Source organism: Mytilus edulis, chromosome 6 (assembly GCF_963676685.1).
Source record: "Mytilus edulis chromosome 6, xbMytEdul2.2, whole genome shotgun sequence".
Taxonomy (NCBI): domain Eukaryota; kingdom Metazoa; phylum Mollusca; class Bivalvia; order Mytilida; family Mytilidae; genus Mytilus; species Mytilus edulis.
Window position 1 is genome coordinate 14,988,123 of NC_092349.1, and position 23,725 is coordinate 15,011,847.

Sequence of the window (23,725 nt, forward strand, 5' to 3'; positions counted from 1 at the left end):
TATTTAATCATACCCTGGTTGAAATCCAACCATATTACAAATCACAGCTGCCTCTTTGTCTCCAAAGTTAGTGTCGCATATGGTACCCCACTGTCCATTGTGTTGAACTTCAACACGTCCTTCCCACGGACCACCACCATTCACAAGACGTACTGGTGTAGACACTAGAAACCAAAAGACTTAGATATAGTAGAGGTCGGTCATTTAAAGACGTATCAACCCTATCATACACGTTGATGTACACGCATCTGCAGATATACCAAAAACAGTATGTGACCTCGAGCTTCAATATTGTATATATTTTCAAAAATGCAGATGGGCAACTGATAAGTGTCCAATGCTAGTATTTAATTGTTGATCGGACTTAATTTCTCGGGTAAAATAAGCTTATAAATAAATACGTAAACTGGTCACATGAACTGATTTTATATTATTTTCACGTGAAACTCGCGTATATATATTTTTTTCACGTGAAATTCACTTGAAAACAATTAGAAATATCTATGGAACAATGTAATCCGACTTTTAATATTCAAAGGTTAGTACAGTTGACGGGCATGATAGGAGTGAATACGGTAAAATCGTTTGTTTATGTGCTCGTAGAACTTAATTGGTGTTTGACGAATAGAGCGATGCTCAGTTTGTTTAATTTAATTAGTGTCACTGCCCCACAGTCGCTCCTTTTCGAGAGCATGCATGAGTCGTTGATAGGCGCCCTTTTCCACAAAACACCATCATCGCAAATATTGAAAGTTTGTGTATGATTGTTTTGAATGGGATCCAATTAGGTAAAAAAAAGTTGAATCACAACTTATTATAGTCTTTAGCTCGGGATCACATATTAATACGATAATAATACGATACGGTTGATACGTTTTTAAATCACCGACCTCTAGTACTATTAACATTGGTAGATGAAGTCTTTAATAAAAAAAAATTGTAAAACGTAATACATCTGTTCCGTGCTTAATAATAAGCCATCATTATTCACTACTCTTTACGATCATGATATGACGTACGAAATTGGTTTTGTATCAAACATATGTTGGGTCATGACAGAAGAATCAAATCATACTAGACATAATATATATTGTTCATGTTTATAAATGAGGTCCATGCTATTACAAAGTAATTAATACCTAACATTATTAGTAATTAATTAACAAGATTAGTTTAATTCCTAAATTCTACAGCAATACAACAAAAAACAAAATTACCTTGGATTCAGTATGCTTAATATATATCTAAGATAGCTGCATAGTTTGATGAAAATCCAAGTTGATTTGAAAAAGTTATAAATAAAATTAAAGATGCCTATCTGAATTTAAATAATAATTTTCATTTTAACCTATCGTAAAATTAAAGTCTCTTATTTCACAGCAATAAATCAAACTACCAAATAAGCTTGAATTTTGTAAGATCAATTTTTAATTTAGTTCGATGGGCTTATTTACACCAGTCAAAACTAAATTTGAAGGTGAAGACTAGTCGGAGACAGGTCAAGACTGGTTGAGACTGAGTCGAGACTAGTCGAGACAGGTCGAGACAGGTCGAGCCTTGGTCAAGACCATTTCAGACTACACCAAGATCATCAAGTACTGAATCAGACTAATTAAGTAAAGTCGAGACCTAGTCGAGTACACTTAAGTACAGTTAAGTACAGTCGAGACAATGTCGAGACTAGTCGAGTAAAATGTGTGCTCGATTTTACTGGTCGAGCACAAAAACTGCTCAATTCAGACTCTGAGCAATTTGTAGTGCTAGTACATGTAGTATAAGGAACATCATAAAACACACTATTATATTTAGGTTACGAGAGGGCGGGTTAATATTTTACTCTGTAATCTATCGAAATCTTTGATCGACGCTTCAACTCGAAAATAGATACATTTTATTGATAAAAGAACTAAGTGTTTACCGTGTGAAAACCAATCTTGAAGTGAAAATTACAGGTATTAGGTATTGGAACAGCACGGACATATAAAATGTAAACATGGTGATTAATTTACATGAGCAACACGACGGGTGTCACATGTGGAGAAGGATCTGCTTACCCTTCCGGCGCACCTGAGATCGCCCCAAGTCTTGGTTGGGTTCGTTTCGCTTAGTCTTTAGTTATCTATGTTGTGTCTTCTGTATAATTGTTTGTATGTTTGTCTTTTTATGTTTAGCCATGACGTTGTCAGTTTATTTTAAATCTATGTGTTTGACTATCCATCTGGGTATATGTCGTCCCTCTTTTACAGTAATTTAGATAACAAACATATTTTGTATATCTCCCCAATTAATTATTTTGAATGCATCCATAGTTAAAACCATGATGAAAAGTATTGAATATATTCCAATATTAATTTTGAGATTAAAAATCATTTGAGAAACGGAATAATTACCACATGATATACCAACTGTATTGTTACATGTGTTGGCTTTCCAGTTTGGAAGACATCCTGAAATATCATGTTCTGTTCCTGTACATGACAATTGTTCCAACCAAACTGGTCCTGTAGACTTTCCAAACTTATTATCCAGGAAAACGTCTTTGCTATGAAAATGTAAGGTAAAAACATTGAGAAAAAAAAATAATCTATAATTCAATTTTTTTAAACTGTTTTATTCATTCGGAACAAATGTTCAGTTGAATTTATCACCTAAATATGTATATCTAAGAAAAAAAACACCAAAATTGCTCTTGTGTGTAATCGTGAAAAAAAAGTTTGTCGTGCTTTATACTCTTTTATACTCTTTTTTTTACTCTTTAATGTGGTTAACGTTAGCGCCATTTTACGTAACGATAGGCCCCGCGATAGGCCCCGCGATGGCCCGCAACGTCGTCACTTGCCGACGTCTCTATGTATATCATTGACTCCAAGTTAAGCATACAAAACATTGAAGACGTCTTATAGCCACTATTCGCCAATATTATATATACGTTCAAAACACTATGCTTTCCGTGTGAAATGGTTTTACTGTTGTTTGTCAAATGAACGCTTTTCTTGCAACCATTGATTTTTTGTGATATTTCGTTAAAGTTTTTGTTTATATCCTTGTATTTGTTTTCCATTCTTTTTTTCTCATTTTTACATCACTTAATTTTTCATTAGATAACTAAGATAATACCTGTCTGTGAATCCAAGCATTTTGCAAATGACATCAGCATCGTTTTTCTGAAATCCTTTGCCACAAATTGATCCCCATTGTCCGTTATGCAGTACATCTACGCGTCCTTCAAATCCCATTTTACCATTAACAAGTCTAATTGGAGTTGTTGCTATAGATACAATTATGGAAAATGCATTTAAGGCAGGACTACATAGATTGTCTTTTCAAATCTTCTGATATTTCTTTAAACCCCCACCATTGGACATCATTTCTAACATTTTCATGAATATACGGTAACTCTTTCTCCTTGCTTTACATCAATTTTTTATTTCAACAAACACTCTTTTCACATGTTATTGCATAAATATGAATCCAAATCAGGAGACAAAAGATCGTATGACAAAATGTGTAGCGTGTTTAATTAAGGTCAATCGGAAATTATAAAAAATGTTTATTCTTTCAAATATTTTGATATTTATTTTAAGGAGGAATGTAAACAAAAGATGTCCGTAAGTGGTTAATGCATGTTATGATGAGGATAATTATGTGTTATGATTCGAGTTTTTCTCTCAACAAAATTATAACTAAACATTTTACTTACGACATCGTATACCCTGATAGGTCCTGTTGCCGCATTTAGATTCGAATTCATTCACGTTACAAAGTCCAATGTCTATTTCAGACCCTGTGCAGCGAGTTTTTACCGGATTCGTATTCAGTAACGTTGTCTGGAATGACGTGCTTTTGAGTAATATTGGATCTGTACTAAAACTGAGATGAAATGGAACAATGTTTTACGAGGCTTCAAATATCATATGGAAGAATTGTTCTAGTTTAAATAATTTTGATTGATTTATATGTTTCAGAATTATATGTGGCGTCTATTACACTTAACTAGTATACATATTAGTTTTGGCAAGCTGAATTCCATCTGCGGTTGCGTAGTTTTCTCGCTGCGTTAAAGAACTGATGGTTGGCTTAAAGCTTTTTTCTGCTCTTTTTTCGGGTGGTTGTGTCTTAGACAAACTCTGTGCTTCCGTTTGCAATACTACTAGATGTTTGCTTTCCGCTATTTTTACTTTCAAATTTCTTGTTTATCATCAATAATCTGTCAACATTGTTGAAGTCATATTCTAAAATTAGAGCACCTGTGAGGATATCTTTCTTATTAATATTTATGACGCTTACTAGTAACGTTAAGTTACTCTCATTGCATTGATGCCTTTATTTGTGAACTGCAAATTAGCCATGGTACTAACCAGTGCCGACTATTTATATAGCTGTTATAATGACAAAGTCTTACCTTGATACCGTAAACCTTATCAGTGTAGGTTGTCAAAAAGGTAAAAAAAAATATTTGAACTTTATTCCTCGATTAATGTTATGCATGTGTAAAAGTCCTTAGAATTTTGTTTCATGTTTCGAACGAAAAGAACGTACCTTCTTCTTTTGCACCGGTACTAATCTCTTGAATGCAAATTGAAATTGATAAGTTGGATAAATATGTCATTAGAGAAAACACTGACTTAACACGATCGAATATAGTTATCAAAGGTACCAGGATTATAATTTAGTACGCCGTCGCGCTTTCGTCTACATAGGACTCATCAGTGACGCTCATATCAAAATATTTAAAAACCAAATAAATACAAAGTTAAAGAGCATTGATGATCTAATTAGAAGTAAAACATAATGTTCATAAGTTTTCAAAAATGGTACAAAGGTCGGGCGGTCTATTATATTCATTTTATAGCATTCTACCTTAAATCAACATACCTCATGGCAAACCCTAAACTTTGACAGATGACCCTTGCAGTATCCATACTGAGGTCGTTAGAACAGACAGGATGCCATTTGTTACCATTGTATATTTCAACTAATCCTTCATTTCCAACTCTACCACCTCGGAGTCGAACTTGTGTATCTTGACCTAGATTATTAAAGTTGCGTTAAATTATGTGCGTATAAGGAGTAATAAGGCATGTTACATGTATTAATCACATATATATTTTTTAATCAATAGAATTGAAATACAATGATTTGATAATCATTGCTGACAAAAATATGTTTAATATACATGTAATATATTGCATGTTGTTCAAAGTGGAAATGTGCAGTGTTTACACAGAATGACAAATATTGAACAAACAAAACCTTTTTAAGAAAAAAGTTAAAACAAATAGTATTTAAAAGTTCTAAATGGTTTGTTTTCTATTAAATAGTGCAATTGACAAGCTTTGTTTGGCATACTTTTAGTTAAAAATTATGAATCGCTATTGATAACCTACCTTTTATTTTCTATTTATAGATATAACTAATAATAAACTGACCACAGAATACAGCTGCTTTCTGCTGTTTGCAATTTTTTACTCCAAATCCATCTGATTTACAAAGTGCAACATCTTCCTCGTTACCCATGCACTGTAGTTTATCTAACCAAACCAGTCCAGTACTGTTGGTAAATGTTGAATTTGCTACTATACTGTTCCTAAAAAAATAAGATTTAATAAAAGTGTTGTTTCTCTACTGGACAAGAAGTCTTTTCTACCATTCAACCGATCTTATTGTAATTAGAGATTACATGGTTTAATTATAAACTTAGGGAAACACCTTAACATTAAAACAACAAAAAACAACTTTTGAATGCTACCTATTTTGATGCTAAAACTTATTTTTTGTTTTGTTCGACATAGTAACAATTACTATAAAGATAAAAAGTAAAATAGTGAAAATACCGAACTCTAGGAAAATTCAAATGGAAATGGGAAGGTCCCTTATCAAAAGCGATGTGTAAAACAACTGTTATATTCCCGACTTGGTACTTGCATTTTCTTATGCACAACCTGATGACTTAAACATGGTTTTATAACTAACTCTCACTTGTATGACAGTCGCATAAACTTCAATTATGTTGAGACTAAATTGAAGATAAATGAGACTACTTAAAAGTATTTTCGACATAGGCTCCAGACACACATATGTGATAATAAATTGAATAACTAAAATCTTAAAATAGGATAGAATTTAAAAATAATTCATTTGTCTTAATGAAGATATGGCTACTTATTCTGTAGACTTGTACACACCCTTGTTTATATCCTAGCATTTTACAGATGACAGCGGCTTCTTTGTCATCAAATTCATTGCTACATATTTCGCCCCATTTGCCGGAATGATATATTTCCACAGTTCCTTCAAATGGGCCTCGTCCACCATACAGCTTGACCTTGGTAGCTTTATTATGCAAATTATATAAGTAAATTTAAAAAAAAGACAACCAGAGAAAATTTAAAAACAAATCATTTAACAACACAAAATATATACATGTAATAACAATGATTCTCAATTTTAAACAACTTGTAGAATCTAGAATCGTTCATGTATTAATGAAAAGGAAGAATCATTTTTTCTCATTCTTGAAAACACACCGAGGCCATTTTAACGCACATCTCATTCGAACGGCAATAGTGAGTCTTTTGTAAGTGAAAGTCGTTTTTTGTGTTCACCTTCTAAGTCTATTATCGTTAATGTTCCTATGAACTTGAACAGTATAAATCACGACTTTAATGATAAATTACGTCATGATGAAGAACTGTAACACAATCTTACCACAGTCGATTCCGATATCGTTAGCGTGGTTGCAATGAAAATTTTCCCAATTTGAATAACTGCAGTCTTCTATATCCATTTCCTGTCCAAGACAGTTGATATTTTCAAAATATATTTTGCCTTTGCCTGGCGATATCACTGGTGTTTTCAATATATTAGCATCCCTGTAAATACCACATTGAATTGAAAAAAGGTGAACGATATGTAACTTTAAAAAAGAAAGATATGTTTTCGTATGATATATTCACTTAACTGAATGTGTCCTGTGACTTTTAGTAACGTTTTTATTAATTTGTTTTTGCCTAGATATACTTTCTCATGAGTTGATTCGAATGTCGATAATCGTGGTGCATTGCATCTTACATTTTCAAATTAATAAAAACTTCTCCAGTGTTGTCATGGGTATTTAGTTCCTTTTTTAATATTATACAAATCTATAGAACAAACACTTTTGCCGTATATAGAGTATTATTTTTCTGGGGACGATACCTGTCATTGCGCTGGTATAATGTTTTCTTCTTAGAGCTTCAATATGCATGTTGTATATCATATATCTGGTATAAACAGTCGTAATCAATATGTACCAGGCCTGTCCTAAGTCAGGAGCCTCTGGCCTTTGTTAGTCTTGTATTATTTTAATTTTAGTTTCTTGTGTACATTTTGGAAATTAGTATGGCGTTCATTATCACTGGACTAGTATATATTTGTTTAGGGGCCAGCTGAAGGACGCCTCCGGGTGCGGGAATTTCTCGCTACATTGAAGACCTGTTGGTGACTCTCTGCTGTTGTTTTTTATTTGGGCGGGTTGTTGTCTCTTTGACACATTCCCCATTTCCATTCTCAATTTTATTTGATATATTGAACACAAGTTTCTGTCGTCTTTATAATTTAATTTATTCTCGTATGCCTTAATTTGTTACGTACGAGTTGTTATAACCCAACATCCGGCATATAACAGTAGCATGAGCTGCATTGAATGACGTGTCACATACTGTACCCCATTCACCATTGTGAAATATTTCTATTCGTCCATTAGATGGTTTTGTTCCATCAACTAGTTTAACCATTGTATCTAAAAGAAAAAAATGTTAAGTCCATTTGCCTTTCAATATAAGAACAAGCTCAAAACGTGGGAATTATTATTTGAACCTAAATTAAACTGTAAATGTGTTACATACAGGTGCAATTTTAAATGATTTAATTAGATAAAAAAAGAAAGTAATTGTTTTTATTTCATATCAATCTATATTTTCGTTTCCTTGAGTTTTGTTATTTTCTAGGTCTGGGTAAATATATATGTATAAAACAGACCTAAATGTGACTGCGTTTAAAATTGAGATGTTGTTTATCCTATTGCTAACATTTCCAAACTTCGAATATTAGAGTAAAATAGCTTCATGTATATGTTATAGAATTAGGACATGTATAGTTAGAAATATTGCCATATTTCACGAGATTTTGAATGCAAATATTATACTGTTCTGGTCAAAATTCTCAGTAGAAGTGCATTAAATAAATGCTTAAATTATATACCGCTGTTCAAAAATCATAAATCGAGTATTAGGTATCTGCATGTTGAGATTTAAAACTATTCATATGCAGACAACCTGAGAAATGGTACATATTCCTTGAAATCTGGTATTGGTTCTATAATGAACGTCTTCAGTACGTTATTAACTCCAATGAAAAGTATGGAATGATACATCGATAAGGATGCAATTTTTCAAAAATATGGCAAAATGTGTAGAACTTTGACACAAAATAGATACAGTGTATGTCAGATTATAACGTCAAAAGAATTAATATAAACAATCCACATTATCTGTGACATCATGACATCATGAGATTGTTCGCACTGTGATTGCAAACTAATTTTACTATGATTATAGTTGACGCTAGAATATAATGTTATATGAATAAAGGGAACTTACCACAAACAACAGAGACATCCTGTGAATGTCCACACTGTGATACACCCCACCCTCTTGATCCACATTTACCAATATCGTCTTCTGAACCATTACATGCAAGCTCATCTAACCATACTCTATTTGTACCTTCTCCAAAGTATGCACCACCAATGAAATAAGGGTTGCTGTTAACCCAGGAATGAACCAATAATGAACAAATGAATTAAAAAACATGTGACAAATAGGAAATAAAATGCTACTCAGTTTCAAAATAACCAGCATTCCATAACTCTAGTATATGTTTATAGATGATTAATAAAGGAACAAAAAAAAGTTAGAAGAAAATATATTGGTTAATGTGCTTGATTTCGAGATATAAGCAATTGAAATTTTGGCGGGACAATATTCTCTCTTGACTTTTCATAGCTTTATAATTGACTAGTTTAATTTCTCAAAACCTATTTGAAAATAACAAAGATTTTATAAGACTTTTACAGATGGCTTATATTCATTCGTGTAAAATATTTATAAAAAGAAAATTGGGGGTTAATTGGCAATTTTGTTTAAGGCATTCAAATGGTAAACAAACAGATGATTCCGAAAATCTGACAAAAATACCAAAACATAACATCCTTAAGTATATAAAGACATGGAATATTATTTCGTTTACTGTGCAAGATTTTTGATATTTTATATCTCGTATATCTCGTTGTTGTCACTTAAACTTTAACAACTTTATGCAAGATCATTAGTTTATTTGCATTTTTACTAAAACTAATAGATAAAGAATTAAGATCAATGCAGCTATTAACTTCACCTGGAAAATAATTAGAGGGTGTTCATAACAGCTGTTATCAGTTAAAGCGTTAAGATTTAGAAGAAAAGCCGACATAGTTAGATAGTGCAGTCAGTCGAACGATTACTTATATAGTTCTATATTAATATTATTGTAATTTATATAAAGTACATCAAATATCACAAGAAACCTCACATGTTGTCTATCCAACTTTTGAAAATATACCTGTGAAGTTATTTTTTAGACGTTGATACATTCGTGTGACACACACACAGTTCATAATTCTATCATGATTTATTTTTTTTTAGTACTGTTCTAATTTATATTTTCTTAATCGTCGTTTTTCTGTGGTGAACATGTCAAATGTACTGTTACATTATTGATTTATGTATTTTTCTGTCTTGAGTGTTCTTGTATTTATTTGTAAAAATATGTCTCGTACCAAGTCAGGAATACGGCTGTTGTTATCTAATAGCTCGTTTATATGTATGTTGCATTGTCGTTTGTCTTTGAGCTAATTTGTGGTCCTCAATGCTCTTCAACTTCGTACTTTATTTGGCCTTTTTAACATTTTTTTATTCGAGCGTCACTGATGAGTCTTTCGTATTACAAAACGTGCGTATGGCGTATATAATTTGTTTTTAATGCTGGTGTCTATGATGAGTTTATTTTCAGTGTCTGTTGTTTCCTTGTTGTCCTATTGTAGTTGATGTGTTTTCCTCGGTTTTAGTTTGTTTCCCTGATGTCTTTCTTTTAATCGACTTATGACTTTTGCACAGCGGTATCCTGCTGTTGTCTTATTTAAAGGGTTTTAACGTGCAGATATTTTTCATAATTAAGTAAAATTTTTAACCAAAGACGTTACCAGCTCTTATTTACAAAAATAGAACCAGTATACATGTACATTTCAGGTAAATGAAATTAATGATTATTTTCTGTACGGCATGGCTTTAAAAGACCAGTTTACCTTGTATTATATCCTAGTATGTGACATATAGTAGCAGCATCTGTGGCGTCAAAGTGATTATCACAAACTGTTCCCCATGCATTGTTATGGAAAACTTCTAACCGACCTTCTGATGGTCGAACACTGTTTACTAGTCGAATTTTTGTTCCGCCTGCACAAAGGGAAAAAATCTAATAGATACAATATATAAATTTGAAGATAACTGTATTGTATTGCTAAGAAGAATTTTATTTCAGATTTCGTTTTCAATTTCATATCTCAAACTTACAAAGAACGCGTGTAGGCATTTGGAAATGATTTTTTGGGGAAAAGGTTGAAGTCAATTAGAACTTGTAAAGGGAATACATGGTAACTGAACCAATGGTGGCAAAATTTCCCGTTTAAGGTAGTACATAACACTACAGGGAGATAACTATGTAAAATCAGCTGAACGTTTTAATTATATCTATTGTTAAGGAAATATTAAGCTTCACAAGGATCAAAATTTGTGTTAGCCAAACTGCTATATGTTCAATGAAAATTTTCCGATAAAGTATGTTGTTCAAGTTTTTTGAAATTCTAAAATTTTGTCAAAGGGTCAAATATTTTGGCATAACAGATATTAAGCACCAGAATCTTTTTATAAGACCTGTAAGACATGTTTTCATAAACGGATTTTGCACCCATTTGTGCTTTTTGTACCTTTTCTGATTTGTGTTTTTGTGATGGGTTAGTGCAATTTATTTTTCGTTTGTATTCCTTTTATGTCTGTTTCGAAGGTGAGGGACGTTACATTATTTATTTTTCGATATATATATTTGGTTAAACGTTTCTATTTCGAAAAATCAAACAGGGACATAAATGGACAATATTTGGTTCACTTAAATTTTTCTGATAAACAACGAGCCAATGTAATACTCGTTCAAATATATTATGATCAGAAAATGTGGTTAATAGTTATTTTGTGGTTGTCCTTTATCTTATTGCACCAATTTGTGAAGCATTTTCACACAATGATCATGATGATAATTTAATTTTGTAATAGTTGCTTTCTTTTATTAATAACTGTATTGCCGTTGATAGCTGCTTGTTATAGTTATGCTATTGTATACTGTATATAGTTATGACGAAATAATCACGAACATCATTTTTCTAATATTCACAATCAAAGCATTCAAAACTAAATACCAATATAGCAACCAGACAGTGTGATTGTTAGCAAAACGTGTTAGGCATATGCAAAACTTCAAGAAACAAATAAAATGATTGATGTTCGTTATTATATGCGTTAGTACATGAATTAAACATTTCAAAAATGCAAAGTTTAGAAATATAATATGTGTTAAGACTATACCGCAAATAATTCCAACAGCATGGTCTTGTTTACACGTGATGTGTCCCCAACCGGTAAAATTACAGCCAGCAATGTGACTCTCTGTACCAGTACAATTTAATCCTGATATTTTCACTTCTGAAGTTCCGCTTCCAAAGTAAGCAGAAGACAGAACTGTTACGTTCCTATCAGATAAAATGTTTAATTACATAATTATGTATCAACTGTGTCAAAGTAAGAAGAACGAAAATTATTCTATATGGAATTTCACCATCTTTGCTGGTGTGAATATTCTGAACGGTCACTTCGATATCAATTGGTGTAAATGATTGGAAAGAATATAACAGAGATGAAAATGAACGTAAGCTGGAACGTCTCGTAATTGCCTACCTTCTTCATTTAATACAAACATGAAATTTAAAGTTGCAGACAAACAGAATCAAGGTATCGGGTAGTTTAATGCATGTTTAATTAAATAGTCTCATAATAATGCTCTTTAACAAACGCCCTTGATGGCATTTTAGGTACGTTTTTCGGCACAAATCACTGAGCATAAAAAAAAATACAAATGCTATCTAAATAATTAAAAGCGAAAAGGAATTCTGGTAAATACCCACGTAGCAACATTGATGTTCCATACATATGCATCGCTTTCCTGTTTAATCATATCTTTTTGTTATTGGAAAACAATATTTTATATAAAATGAGGTATTTACTCAGTATCTAGTCCAAGCATTCTGCAAACAACTTGGCCATCTTCAGAATTGAATGTGTCATCACAAAGTGATCCCCATTCATTATTATGAAATATTTCGACTCGTCCTTCATTGTAGGCGGATCCATTCACTAACCTCACACCAACCCCTTAAAAACATTAATCAATAAGGTAAACTAGTGGTGTTGTTAGTCAGTTATCTTGTTTATTGTGTGTCACAATGTAAATATGTTTGTGTTGCTATAGCATGTAACTACTGCTTTGCAAATAAAGAATTCATTCATTCATTCATCTTATTCCATTCATTTGACGATATCGATGCAATCGATGACAATATTACATTTATTTTCTTCATCAATTTTGAGAATGAAAAGTAACAAATATCAATATGACAATCAGAAAAAATAAATGGTACGTAATACTGTCTTTTATTTCGAGTGTATGATACACGCATACAATCTTTGTGGAAAAATATATATACAATTGTTGGTGTCATGGACAAACGTAAAGCATAGCTATAGCTCAATCTTGCTTTTGCGAATATGCATTATGCCCTTTGTATGATTAACGTACAATGTAATTAGCTAGCAATGCTTCTGTAGTAGAGAGTAATTGATCATGTTGATGAAGGATATTTTCTTTGAAAAGAACAAGGTGTATGCACTCTCAGACTTACTTGTATTTACGCATATTAGAATATGGTGTTATTATTGTAGTCAAGTGTCGTGTTATCCCGAAAATGATGCAATTTCTTAAACTTTTTTAAAGTTATTTAACAAGTAAAACCAAAATTTGATACACATTGAATAAAATTTATAGACTATGTATTAAATGAAGCAGTACCATATTAAGGTATTCACTAAAAATAAATAGAAAACACCTATCAAACTATTACAGTCAGAGCTCAGTAACACAACTGGAAATAATACGAGTAATTTACCACAAGAAATTCCAATATCTTTTGAATGATTACAAGTATTATGTCCATATTTGTCAAATTCACATTCAGCTAAATCCTCCTCTGTACCCCAGCATTCTACATTATTCATCCATATTGGTCCGTTACCAGGTAAAAAACGTGAATCTTTGTAAACCTTTGGGTATCTGAATTATGAATTGCAAAAGGTTAACATTTGTTCTTATTGTCATTATCTCGTTTGCTATACATGTTTCATACACTTGCTTTTGTGATAATTCCTGAAGCATCAAAATGTGACGTTATAATACGGCTATATTGAGTAACTGCTTACTTGAAATACCAATGTTCATGGATTAAAAATGCTTATATTAAGTCAATCAGGTATTTGAAAAAAAACAGTATAACTGTTTTTCTTAAAAACATGTAGAAAATAACTTTTAACTCATTGGCATTCTTTTATGTTGCTTCACTAAGTGAATAATTGTTCAGATGACCAGTTTTAATCAAAAACGAAACAGTGTCTATTGCAGCAAACAGTGCATTATTACGAGGCCATTGTGGATTTAACCAGTCATTATGATATCACACAATAAACCAGATTGCTTGCTATTTTTAGGGAACTCTCTTGATTATATCGAATTGATAATGATCGATATAAAAAAATTGAGATTCGCATATATCTTAATTTTGTTTAAATTGTCTGAATTATTAATAATGGATTCAGATACTGTAATGTCACTCAGCGTTGCCAACTAAATCAGCAGACCATGGCCATTGTTTATGAAAAACACCCATTAATTAAAACAACATACTTGTTCGCCTCCTTGTCACTTCACTGTCTCAATCATTTGCCCAGTAGCTAGAACATTATTACTAGCATATGAATATTTTCGCATTTTAAATAGGTATTGCGATCATACATGAACCTAGATTTTTATTCATAATTCGAAGACCTGTTATTGACGACTCAGGGATATGAAAATTAATTACAAAATTGAGAAGAAATCTTATAAATGTAGGCAACAATAGTAAACCGCTGTTTATATACTAATTAAGCGAAATCAAATTCTGGTCACAAAAAGAAACAGAGATAATCAACGTAAACTATAAGAGAGAAACAACGTAACAACATAAACACTGAACAGCAACAAAAACGCAAACATACATGAAAAAGGACTTATTAGTAACAACTGCTATTCCTGACTTGTTGCAGAACATTTTTAGAAATTGGTGTGTTGGACCTGGTTTAATGGTTAGGAAACCATCCAGCTTATATGGCAGGATGCTGCAGTATGATAAAACGTCACGTTGGCTTGGATATATTAAAGATTCGATAGAACATACCAAATATATCTTTAGAAAAACTTGTATGAAAAACGTTGATTTTCGTAATGGAACCCAACATTGTATACAGATTGATTAGGATTCATTCACAGATTAACAGACTTCAAACAGTGTACAAAAATATGTCCGACTATTGAAGAACAAATGGTACAGAGATACTACTATACTTACAATGGGTCGAAACCAAGCATATGACAAATAACACTTGCGTCTTTTTTATCAAAGTTATCACTGCAAATTGTTCCCCATTGATTGTTATGAAATACTTCTACTCGTCCTTCCGATGGATTAGCACCATTCTTGAGTCGAATTTGGGTCCCTTTTTATAAAATAAAAATGAAAGATTATGTACACTCAGTTGCATTCACAGTCAATCACGTGTAGATTGTAAAAAAAACTTTATTTTTCACGACTAGGTATGTATCTCGTGTACTGTATGTGTGAATCCTACTAAAAAGTAAAATAACAAAAGTACCGAGTTTCAACTAACAATGAATATAAAAACAACATATATCTGCAAATGCAATTCAAGACAAGGATTATTATATATATATATTGAAAAGACTAAAAATAATATTGTGTATAAAAAATGCTTTATAAACGCTCAAGAACCAGATCATCTTACAGATAGTTGTTTTTCTCTTATGTATTATCAACTGTTGAGAATGTTTGAGTAACATTCACTGACTTGTATCTTTTTTGATATTAGCACTTACTACATCTTACTCCTGCATCACCCAGACAGGGAACGTCTTCCCATTTAGCTATGCATTGAGAAATATCAGACACATCGTTTGAGCAGTTCACACTGTATCGAGTTGAACTAACATTAGACACACCAAAACACGAAGAACATATTTCTGGATATCTAAAACATACACAACACAACGCGATGTTTAGTTATTGAAATATTATTTGATAAACACAAACCGTCCACGAGAAAAAATATCAAATAAAACTCAAAGATCAATTTAGACACATACGAAAAACCTATACTCTGTATATCTGATTTCCTTACTTAGATATAGTTTATCCAAATCAAAAGTATATAATAACTACTTTTCTGCATGGTTTGTTTTCCTATCTTTACATATGTTCTTAAAACGGCACTCTGCCTATCATTTTAATATAATATCGTATCTCTACTGACATTCCTTTTAACATTTAACATAATATCAACAATTGTAACAGACCTTAGCAGCAATAGTTATGTAAAGGTACATGAACTAGATTGGCTTTATGAAGTTACATTAACTTCTAGAAAAAAAACGAATAAATTCTATTTTCATCAAATCTTAATCTTCAAATTAGTATGAATTAATATAGTCTCCAAAATCGTTAAATATCAGTCTCTACAATTATTTTAAGAAACCTTAAGATTTTGCAACAATAATCTAACAGATCATCATGGAAAACCCATTAATTTATAATGATTGACAGTTCTTACTTCATGTATTGTTTCATGTAAAAAACGAAGAAAACAGGTCGTTATGGTAAATACCATGTAAATTGTTTTAAAAATGAAATCTGTGAGAATGATGAATAGTCTCTTTTCAAAAATTTCTAAAAACAGTAAATTTATTAGCCTATACGTTATACTTCAATAAAGATATACATACTCAGCAATAATAATACTGATTGATCATTGCTGAATACATGTATCTATTACACCTGTAACTTACGGGTTATTATATCCTAACATAGAGCACACAATTCTAGCATCCTGTACAGTAAATGTTTGATTACACACGGATCCCCATGTACCATTGTGTTGTATTTCGATTTTGCCCTCGTTTGGATATCTTCCACCCACAAGTTGTACATTCGTTGCTACAATAAGTATAACCAATGCATTAAGAAGCTGACAAACATGTATCTAAATGACAAATGTATTCTCCGGCTTTACGATTTTTGTCGAAGCGGATAAGGTCTATATTAATATTTGTTTGTATATATATATATATATATATATATATATATATATATATAGAAATATTGTTTATGTCTCGAATGAGTGTAATGTGCCATTGAGACAACTCTCCACAAGAGACCAACATGACACAGAAGTTATCACCTGTAGGTCGCTGTACGCCCTGCAACAATGAACAAAGCCCACACCACATAATTAGGTTTTAAAAACCCCGAAATGACAAAGCAAATTAATTCAAACGAGAGCACTAACGGCCTTAATTATGTACAAAAAAATGAACGAACAATGAATATGTAACACATAAACAAACGACAACCACTGAATTATAGGCTCCTGACTTCGGACAGGCACAAACATACATATTGTGGCGGGGTTAAACATGTTAGCGGAATCCCAAACCTCCCCTAACGTGGGACAGTGGTATAACAATACAACATATGAACACACTATAAAAATCAGTTAAAAAAGGCAAAACTCATCAGATGGACAAAAATACAAGTGGACGTGGCCACGCCTGCATTTCTGCAAAATGATATAGCTTATTCAAAGTTATTAACACAGAAGAGCTTAATTGTTTCCTTTTTAAGAACAATATTTCAAAATAAACTTCCAATTGCAAGACGCTTGTACAACAAGTTTGACTGTTATAGGTTGTTTTTGCTCTTTTTACATGTCATTCTTTCAAGTCTTCATGATGTACAGTCAGGGGAAACACAGAAACAGAAACATATAAATGTGTATGTACAACGATCTATATGTAAAATGAAATTAAAACTTACTGCATGATATAGCCACTGTGTTATTTGGTGAACATGTTGTGTTCTGTGAATTACTTATACTACAGTCTGCTATATACTGTTCAGAACCGGAACACCGAATATCATCTACGGCAGTATGATCCTGGCCTTCATCGATTGAATTCATGGTTATTATTTCTGGTGCGCTGCAATTATAAAACTTTTACACATTAGCGTTATTAGTCTCAAACCAATCAGGTTTTAATTCCGTACGATACTTAAATAGCATTTCAGTCATTTAAAACGCTAATTATATGTATAATCCCGTCGCTCGTAACAATTTTGCTTTCAATGTCAAATAAATAAGTCCACATTTGAATACAACGGAAATCATGAAATGAAGAGTCACTTGTATAAATTGACATTTGAACATGCATATTACATATTTCATGAATGTCATTTTTAATGAAATAGCCAAATCTTGGCCCCTGCAATAAATGACAATCTCTAGCATTTAATTAATCTGATGAATACAAGTTTCAAGACAAATGGTATAAATAGTCAACTATAAGTAAAAACAAATATTTCTAAATAAAATTTCTACGTTTGAATCGTGAAACCAAATTTTCCTTCACCAAGTAATTTTAAACTTCTTGATTTGAAAACAAAAAGTAAGGAGTTGTTCGTATTCATTGAGGTGATTACTAGAAAGTAGCAAACGGCAACATCAAACACCAGATAGAAGATATCTTTTTCCAATCAGAATTATTGATTATGAACCACTATTTCAAGGCTTTTTAATATAGAATTATAGCAAACATCTAATGGAATCTGACCTCCAGAAAAACCACATGCAAGATGATCAAACTGTACTATACGATCAATTAATTTTAAGGTATTTTTTATCTGAATAGGAAAGTGTTATATTTATTTTATTTTCTACCTCGCACTTGACATTTTCATTTTAAGAAATATATTGCTCAAAAATATTTGGAAATAACTGATTATTGTAAACATCAGAAATTCTTGTAGATTTTGATAAAAAAAAGCAATGTGTTAACCAAAAAACAAATTACGCATTTTGATATCCAAGTGAATGACAGATCACCATTGCAGCGTTCTTGGTAAAACTATGATCACAAACACGTTTCCAAACTCCACTAACTAATAACTCAACTGCTCCTTCACTTGGTTCCCTACCTCCATATAAACGGACTGGTATATCTAATTTAGAGAAATCAACGCATAATATTATTATGTTGAAGTATATTTTTATAACTGTCAGAAGATTTCTATATTTTCCACACTCATAAAACTATTAAAATAATTATTCATGGAAAGTAATGTTACTAGTTGATAGTATGTTAAAGATGTAATTTGGTTTTTACTTATAAGGATTTATTCATATTTTCTACGACTATATCAATCCCCAATTTTGTAATTATCTTTACTACGAGTGCTGTTGTTAAGAGTTTAATTAAACTTACGATAAAAGGAGACAAAAACCAAGTTGCATATGTGACATCCAATTATTCCTGTTATAACGCAAATCAATGGTAAAATTGTAAATTTCTTGTAATGTTTAATACACTCCTAGTTTAATGTTATTTATTTGCAATACATACTGCATTTTACACCAACAGTGTGGTTATTCGTACAAGTACTTGGATTCCAGCCTTGGTAGTTACACATTGATATATCAGACTCCGTACCGCTACAGTGGAGGTCATCTTTTATGATAGGTGTTGAACTATATCCATACTTCGCTACGCCTGCATTTCTGAAAATCAATGAAGATTATTCAAATCATAAACAAAGATGAGCTTAATGGTTTCCTTTCAATAACAACATCACAAAAAAACACTTCCAATTAAGAGACGCACATACATCAAGTGTGTGGTGTGGATTGTTTTTGTAGTTTGCTGTTGATTTTACATGTCATTCTTCAAGTCGTCACGTAGTCATGTTCTTCAGGTAGATGAAACACAGAAACGTTTTCCACTATTCTTATTAAGTTTCTTTAAATATTTATATCATAAATTAAATACTCAAGGTGTGACTTTTGAAAGATTAGCTTGTCTATATAGATGTCTGTTATATTATGTGCATAAGGCATGATTATAAAAGACAATTGAATTGTCTTTTTTTCATAATTCGTCTTTTACAAGAACACATTACTATTTATCACGAGGTATAATTCATTTTAATACGAAATAAACATACCTTTCTTCAAATCCAAGCATTCTGCAAACTACGTTTGCCTCAGATTTGTCAAATGTATCATAACACATAGTACCCCACTGTCCATTGTAACGAACCTCTAACTGTCCGTTAGCAAAACTAGTACCACCAACTAAACGAATACGGGTTTCTGTAATAGATACAATGAATACATTATTTTTTGTAATACTATTATCATTTACCTAGTATGTTCTATATGTGAAAGTAAGCATAACTTGGAATAAATTAAGCCACATAAATTATAATTTGCTTTTGAACAACGCTTTGGTTATTTAAAACCAAATGTAGAACTCCAAGTGGAAGAATAAAACCACAACAAACATCTCCAACGGGGATCCTGGTTCGCAGAATACATTTGGATATTATTAAGGTCCAATATTGTTGAATAGCACCATACAATTTGAAAATTCAAAAGCGAGTTAACATTTACTCGGTATCCTCGGATAAAAACAGTCAGCCTGTATAGGTAACGACTCAGTGGTAGTAATATCAGTGACAAATCGTAAGAAAATTAAAAAAACAATGAAATGGCTGAGAGTCATAAACTTTAAAACCACTATAAAAAAAAAAAAAAAATTTCGAAAACTAATCAGAACATAATATTTGTATATCATTCATTAATTTGTAGCAAGCCTTTCATCATAAGAAGGGAATAAATTGTTATCTACACATTATTATTGTTTTAACTGAATTCATGAATAAATATGACGGTTTTCTTTCATTACAACAACCGATAAATAAGTATGTAAAGAACATTTAAAAAAGAGGATGATAAGTGAAAATAACTTGTTATATATAATATGGAGGCGGGGTTGAATAACAAAAAGCACAAAGAAATAGTTACCTCAATAAATACCGTAAATAGTTTTTGGATAAAGCAGCAAACATTACCATATGATTTAAAATGAACAAGTGATAATATGTTCATGGATAAAAACAGGCTTCCGACTCAAATTCTTAATGATTAATTACATCAAAAACGAATTAACTCAATCTTTATCAATTGTTTACCAGTTTTACAGTGAAAACACGCTATTAAAACACTATGATTATATCTAACCACATGAAACTCCTATTATTGATGAATCTGAACATGTGCGAATATTCCAGCTATGTCTACAACTCCAAACATCCTTTTCAGACCCACCGCAGCGAGCGCTATACATTACATATTGTCTGATACCATTCTGTTGCAACTTGTAGATTTCTGCATATCTTAAATATAGATATGAATAAACGTACAATTCATAGATAAGCCAAGTCTGATACAATATATTGAAAAATCATGGCAACTTTAATGTAGCTATACTCTAAGTAAATCCTATGTCTTGATATTCTTTTAAGCAGCAAAATGTAGAGGCCTGCTGATACCTTACATTTCATAAACACTAGAGTTATTCATTCTAATGACAGTTTACAATGGTTTCATGATACACAAAAGACTGTTCCTTCTTCGTGAAGGTGTATATATGAGCTGATAACAATTCAATTTAGCAAGTGGCCGAATTTATATTCAACCACAATACATTTCAAACTGCAGTAGATGTTTTCGAAACTCGTCGCTCATTTTCAATACGTGAAATAAGAGAAAAATCACTGGGTTTTATACAATGCAAGACTACTTGAGTCGTTATTATAAATCCCACTTTGTTTTGTATGTTACTCGTTAAATCATAGTTGAAACGTGTAATCCCTTATTCTTCAAATACGATCGTTGAAGTATACACTAAACAGTAATGATGCTTGAAGATATCAGTATTTTGCAAATTTTTGTTGTTTTATAAACAATAGTTTGTTAAAATTTTCAATTTTAGACCAGCTGATATTGTCTGCCGTTATTTTCCTCACCATTACGGTGTCAAATTAAGTGCGGTCATTTGCACAATATCGTCAGAAACAAAACTCTTTATTATGTTGGAATGTTATTGCTAAGACTTGTTAGAATTATCGGGCTTACTACAGTATAGACAAATTGTTGTCTTTTTAAAAACTCATTATTATCCACATAATACATACTCGTCAGTATTTCCTAATGATCGGCAGATTACTTTTGCCAAATTGATGTCAGAATTGCTGTCACAAATTGGTCCCCAATGATTGTTTTGGAATACTTCTACAGCTCCGTCATATGGGGTGCTGCCATTAACCAGTCTGATATTTGAAGCAGGTGCTTGACCTAAAAGAGTGCAATGCGTTAACAAAGAGAGTATATAAAGTGAATTGTTCCTTTCTCAAAACAAGATATTGTTTATTTTGTTTTGCTTAACGGTTCATTTGGTTGTCATTCATCTGGCATATATTTAGCACAAATAGAGACTTGCAAAATATTTCTGTATTTCAAATTTATAAGCATGTCCCAGGTAAATGGTCGGTCTTTTTTTGTATCCCGATAACATGTTTAACCCCACCATATTCTGTACGTACAAATGTATGTGTCTGTCCCAAGTCAGGAGCCAGTAATGCAAGGGTTGTCGTTTGTTGATATGTTACATATTTGTTGTTCGTTCCTATTTTGTACATAAATTATGCCGTTAGTTTTTTCAATGTTTTTTTTTACATTAAATTTTGTTATTTCAGGATCTTTTATAGCTGACTATGTGGTATGGGATTCGTTCTTGTTGAAGGCCGTACGGTGACCTATAATTGTTGATTTCTGTGTCATTTATTTTCTTGTGGAGAGTTGTCTCATTGGCAATTATACCACATCCTCTGTTTTATATTTAAAGAATTGTATGTTGTCAGAATCCTTAAGATGAGAACTCACACAAAGTTATGTATGCAGCATAGTGTGTTCAGACTTTAAAAGAAGGCAAAAAACAAGGAGATTGAATCATGTTGGGTGCCACCTGTGAAGAAGGATCCGCTTACCCTTCCGAAGCACCTAAGATCACCCCCAATTTTTGGTGGGGCTTGCTTTTCTAAGTCTTTAGCAGTTTAGTTTTCTTTTTTAGCCATGGAGTTCTGAGTTTATTTTCGATATATGAGTTTGACTGTCCCTCTGGTATCTTTCGCGCCTCTTGTACTTGGAATCTAATGCATAACATTCAAAGTCCCAATGCTTTATCTTTTCTTAAGAACTTAGTCTATACACGAACTCATATTTCTATATTCCCTATTTACTCTGTAAAGGTGTACGTACATGTACAATGTATGAGTGTTGCTGATTGCGAAACAATAAATGTTTCATGTAAGAAGAGTTTTTTTCAAATTGTTTTCAAGAGTCTGATCTCCTGGTGTGTAATAGCAATCAAACACCAATTAATTCAATATTAGGAAAAAGGACAAAGATTATCCAAATTATTAAGTAATTAATGAAGTCACAAATGTGATCTTTTTTCCAAATCTAGAAATTTTAGTTTGATACAATCCGAATTTCTTTGAACAATTTGAAAGAAACCAGTTAAAAAACGTATATTTTCAAATACACCTTCTAATTATTACGGAAATCACTAATGTATAGTGAATAGGTGATCGACAGATGGCAACATTAAAAGCGATGTTCACGTTAAACTTTATAATAATGTCATAGTTTACACATACTTTTTTATATAAAGTAAGGTTTACATTGAAATAAATGTAATTATGAGACCCTATTTAAAACTTTTTACAATGTAAATCTTTATTGAAACAATACAACACGTCAAGAAAATAAGGAAGATAGCTATTGTGTCAAATGGTTATTTTAGTTAATTATTGGTTATTAATCGGACTTTTGTCGTATTCTAAGAATTTGTCACGTAATTTTCGCTAAAAAGCCGTGACAAAAACTATTTGGTATTTCTTATGTAAACTATATATACCTGTGTATTTATTAAACGTATATAACATTGTATATATATTTTTTTAAACAATTTAAAATTCAGTAGATCAATTCGTGGTACATGTATCTAACGTGTTTCAGTAAATAATATAAGTGGTAACGCAGAATCTAGTTGAAACTTATAGCATATAATGGACCGGCCTATAACAAAGACTTTGACAAATAAGTTAATGCGATATAGCATTGCAGTATAAAACTAAATGCATAAATTGCCAATAATAAAACGTGTTAGTGCGATCTTAGGAAACACGGAAAAATGCAAGCCTTTTCGAATATTTCACAAAGTATTTTTTTTAAATCAGTTATACTTTAATAATTTTACTTAC

The 23,725-nt window shown here is 31.7% G+C and overlaps 1 protein-coding gene across 1 annotated transcript in view; it reads right to left on the reverse strand.

The window, feature by feature from the left end:
* LOC139526219 (scavenger receptor cysteine-rich type 1 protein M160-like) overlaps positions 1-23,725 on the reverse strand; it is a 52,043-nt gene that overhangs the window by 13,685 nt on the left and 14,633 nt on the right. The window contains exons 10-32 of the mRNA XM_071321345.1: positions 21,596-21,755; positions 20,640-20,794; positions 19,562-19,709; positions 18,964-19,118; positions 18,415-18,562; positions 17,381-17,544; positions 16,354-16,501; positions 15,388-15,539; positions 14,843-14,990; positions 13,349-13,512; positions 12,410-12,557; positions 11,715-11,878; positions 10,382-10,532; positions 8,640-8,803; positions 7,633-7,780; positions 6,709-6,872; positions 6,186-6,333; positions 5,430-5,587; positions 4,876-5,029; positions 3,701-3,870; positions 3,118-3,268; positions 2,391-2,542; positions 14-164 (exon numbers count right to left, since the gene is read on the reverse strand). Of these exons, the coding sequence (XP_071177446.1) occupies positions 14-164; positions 2,391-2,542; positions 3,118-3,268; positions 3,701-3,870; positions 4,876-5,029; positions 5,430-5,587; positions 6,186-6,333; positions 6,709-6,872; positions 7,633-7,780; positions 8,640-8,803; positions 10,382-10,532; positions 11,715-11,878; positions 12,410-12,557; positions 13,349-13,512; positions 14,843-14,990; positions 15,388-15,539; positions 16,354-16,501; positions 17,381-17,544; positions 18,415-18,562; positions 18,964-19,118; positions 19,562-19,709; positions 20,640-20,794; positions 21,596-21,755 (3,565 nt within the window). The remainder of the gene's footprint in view (positions 1-13; positions 165-2,390; positions 2,543-3,117; positions 3,269-3,700; positions 3,871-4,875; positions 5,030-5,429; positions 5,588-6,185; positions 6,334-6,708; positions 6,873-7,632; positions 7,781-8,639; positions 8,804-10,381; positions 10,533-11,714; positions 11,879-12,409; positions 12,558-13,348; positions 13,513-14,842; positions 14,991-15,387; positions 15,540-16,353; positions 16,502-17,380; positions 17,545-18,414; positions 18,563-18,963; positions 19,119-19,561; positions 19,710-20,639; positions 20,795-21,595; positions 21,756-23,725) is intronic.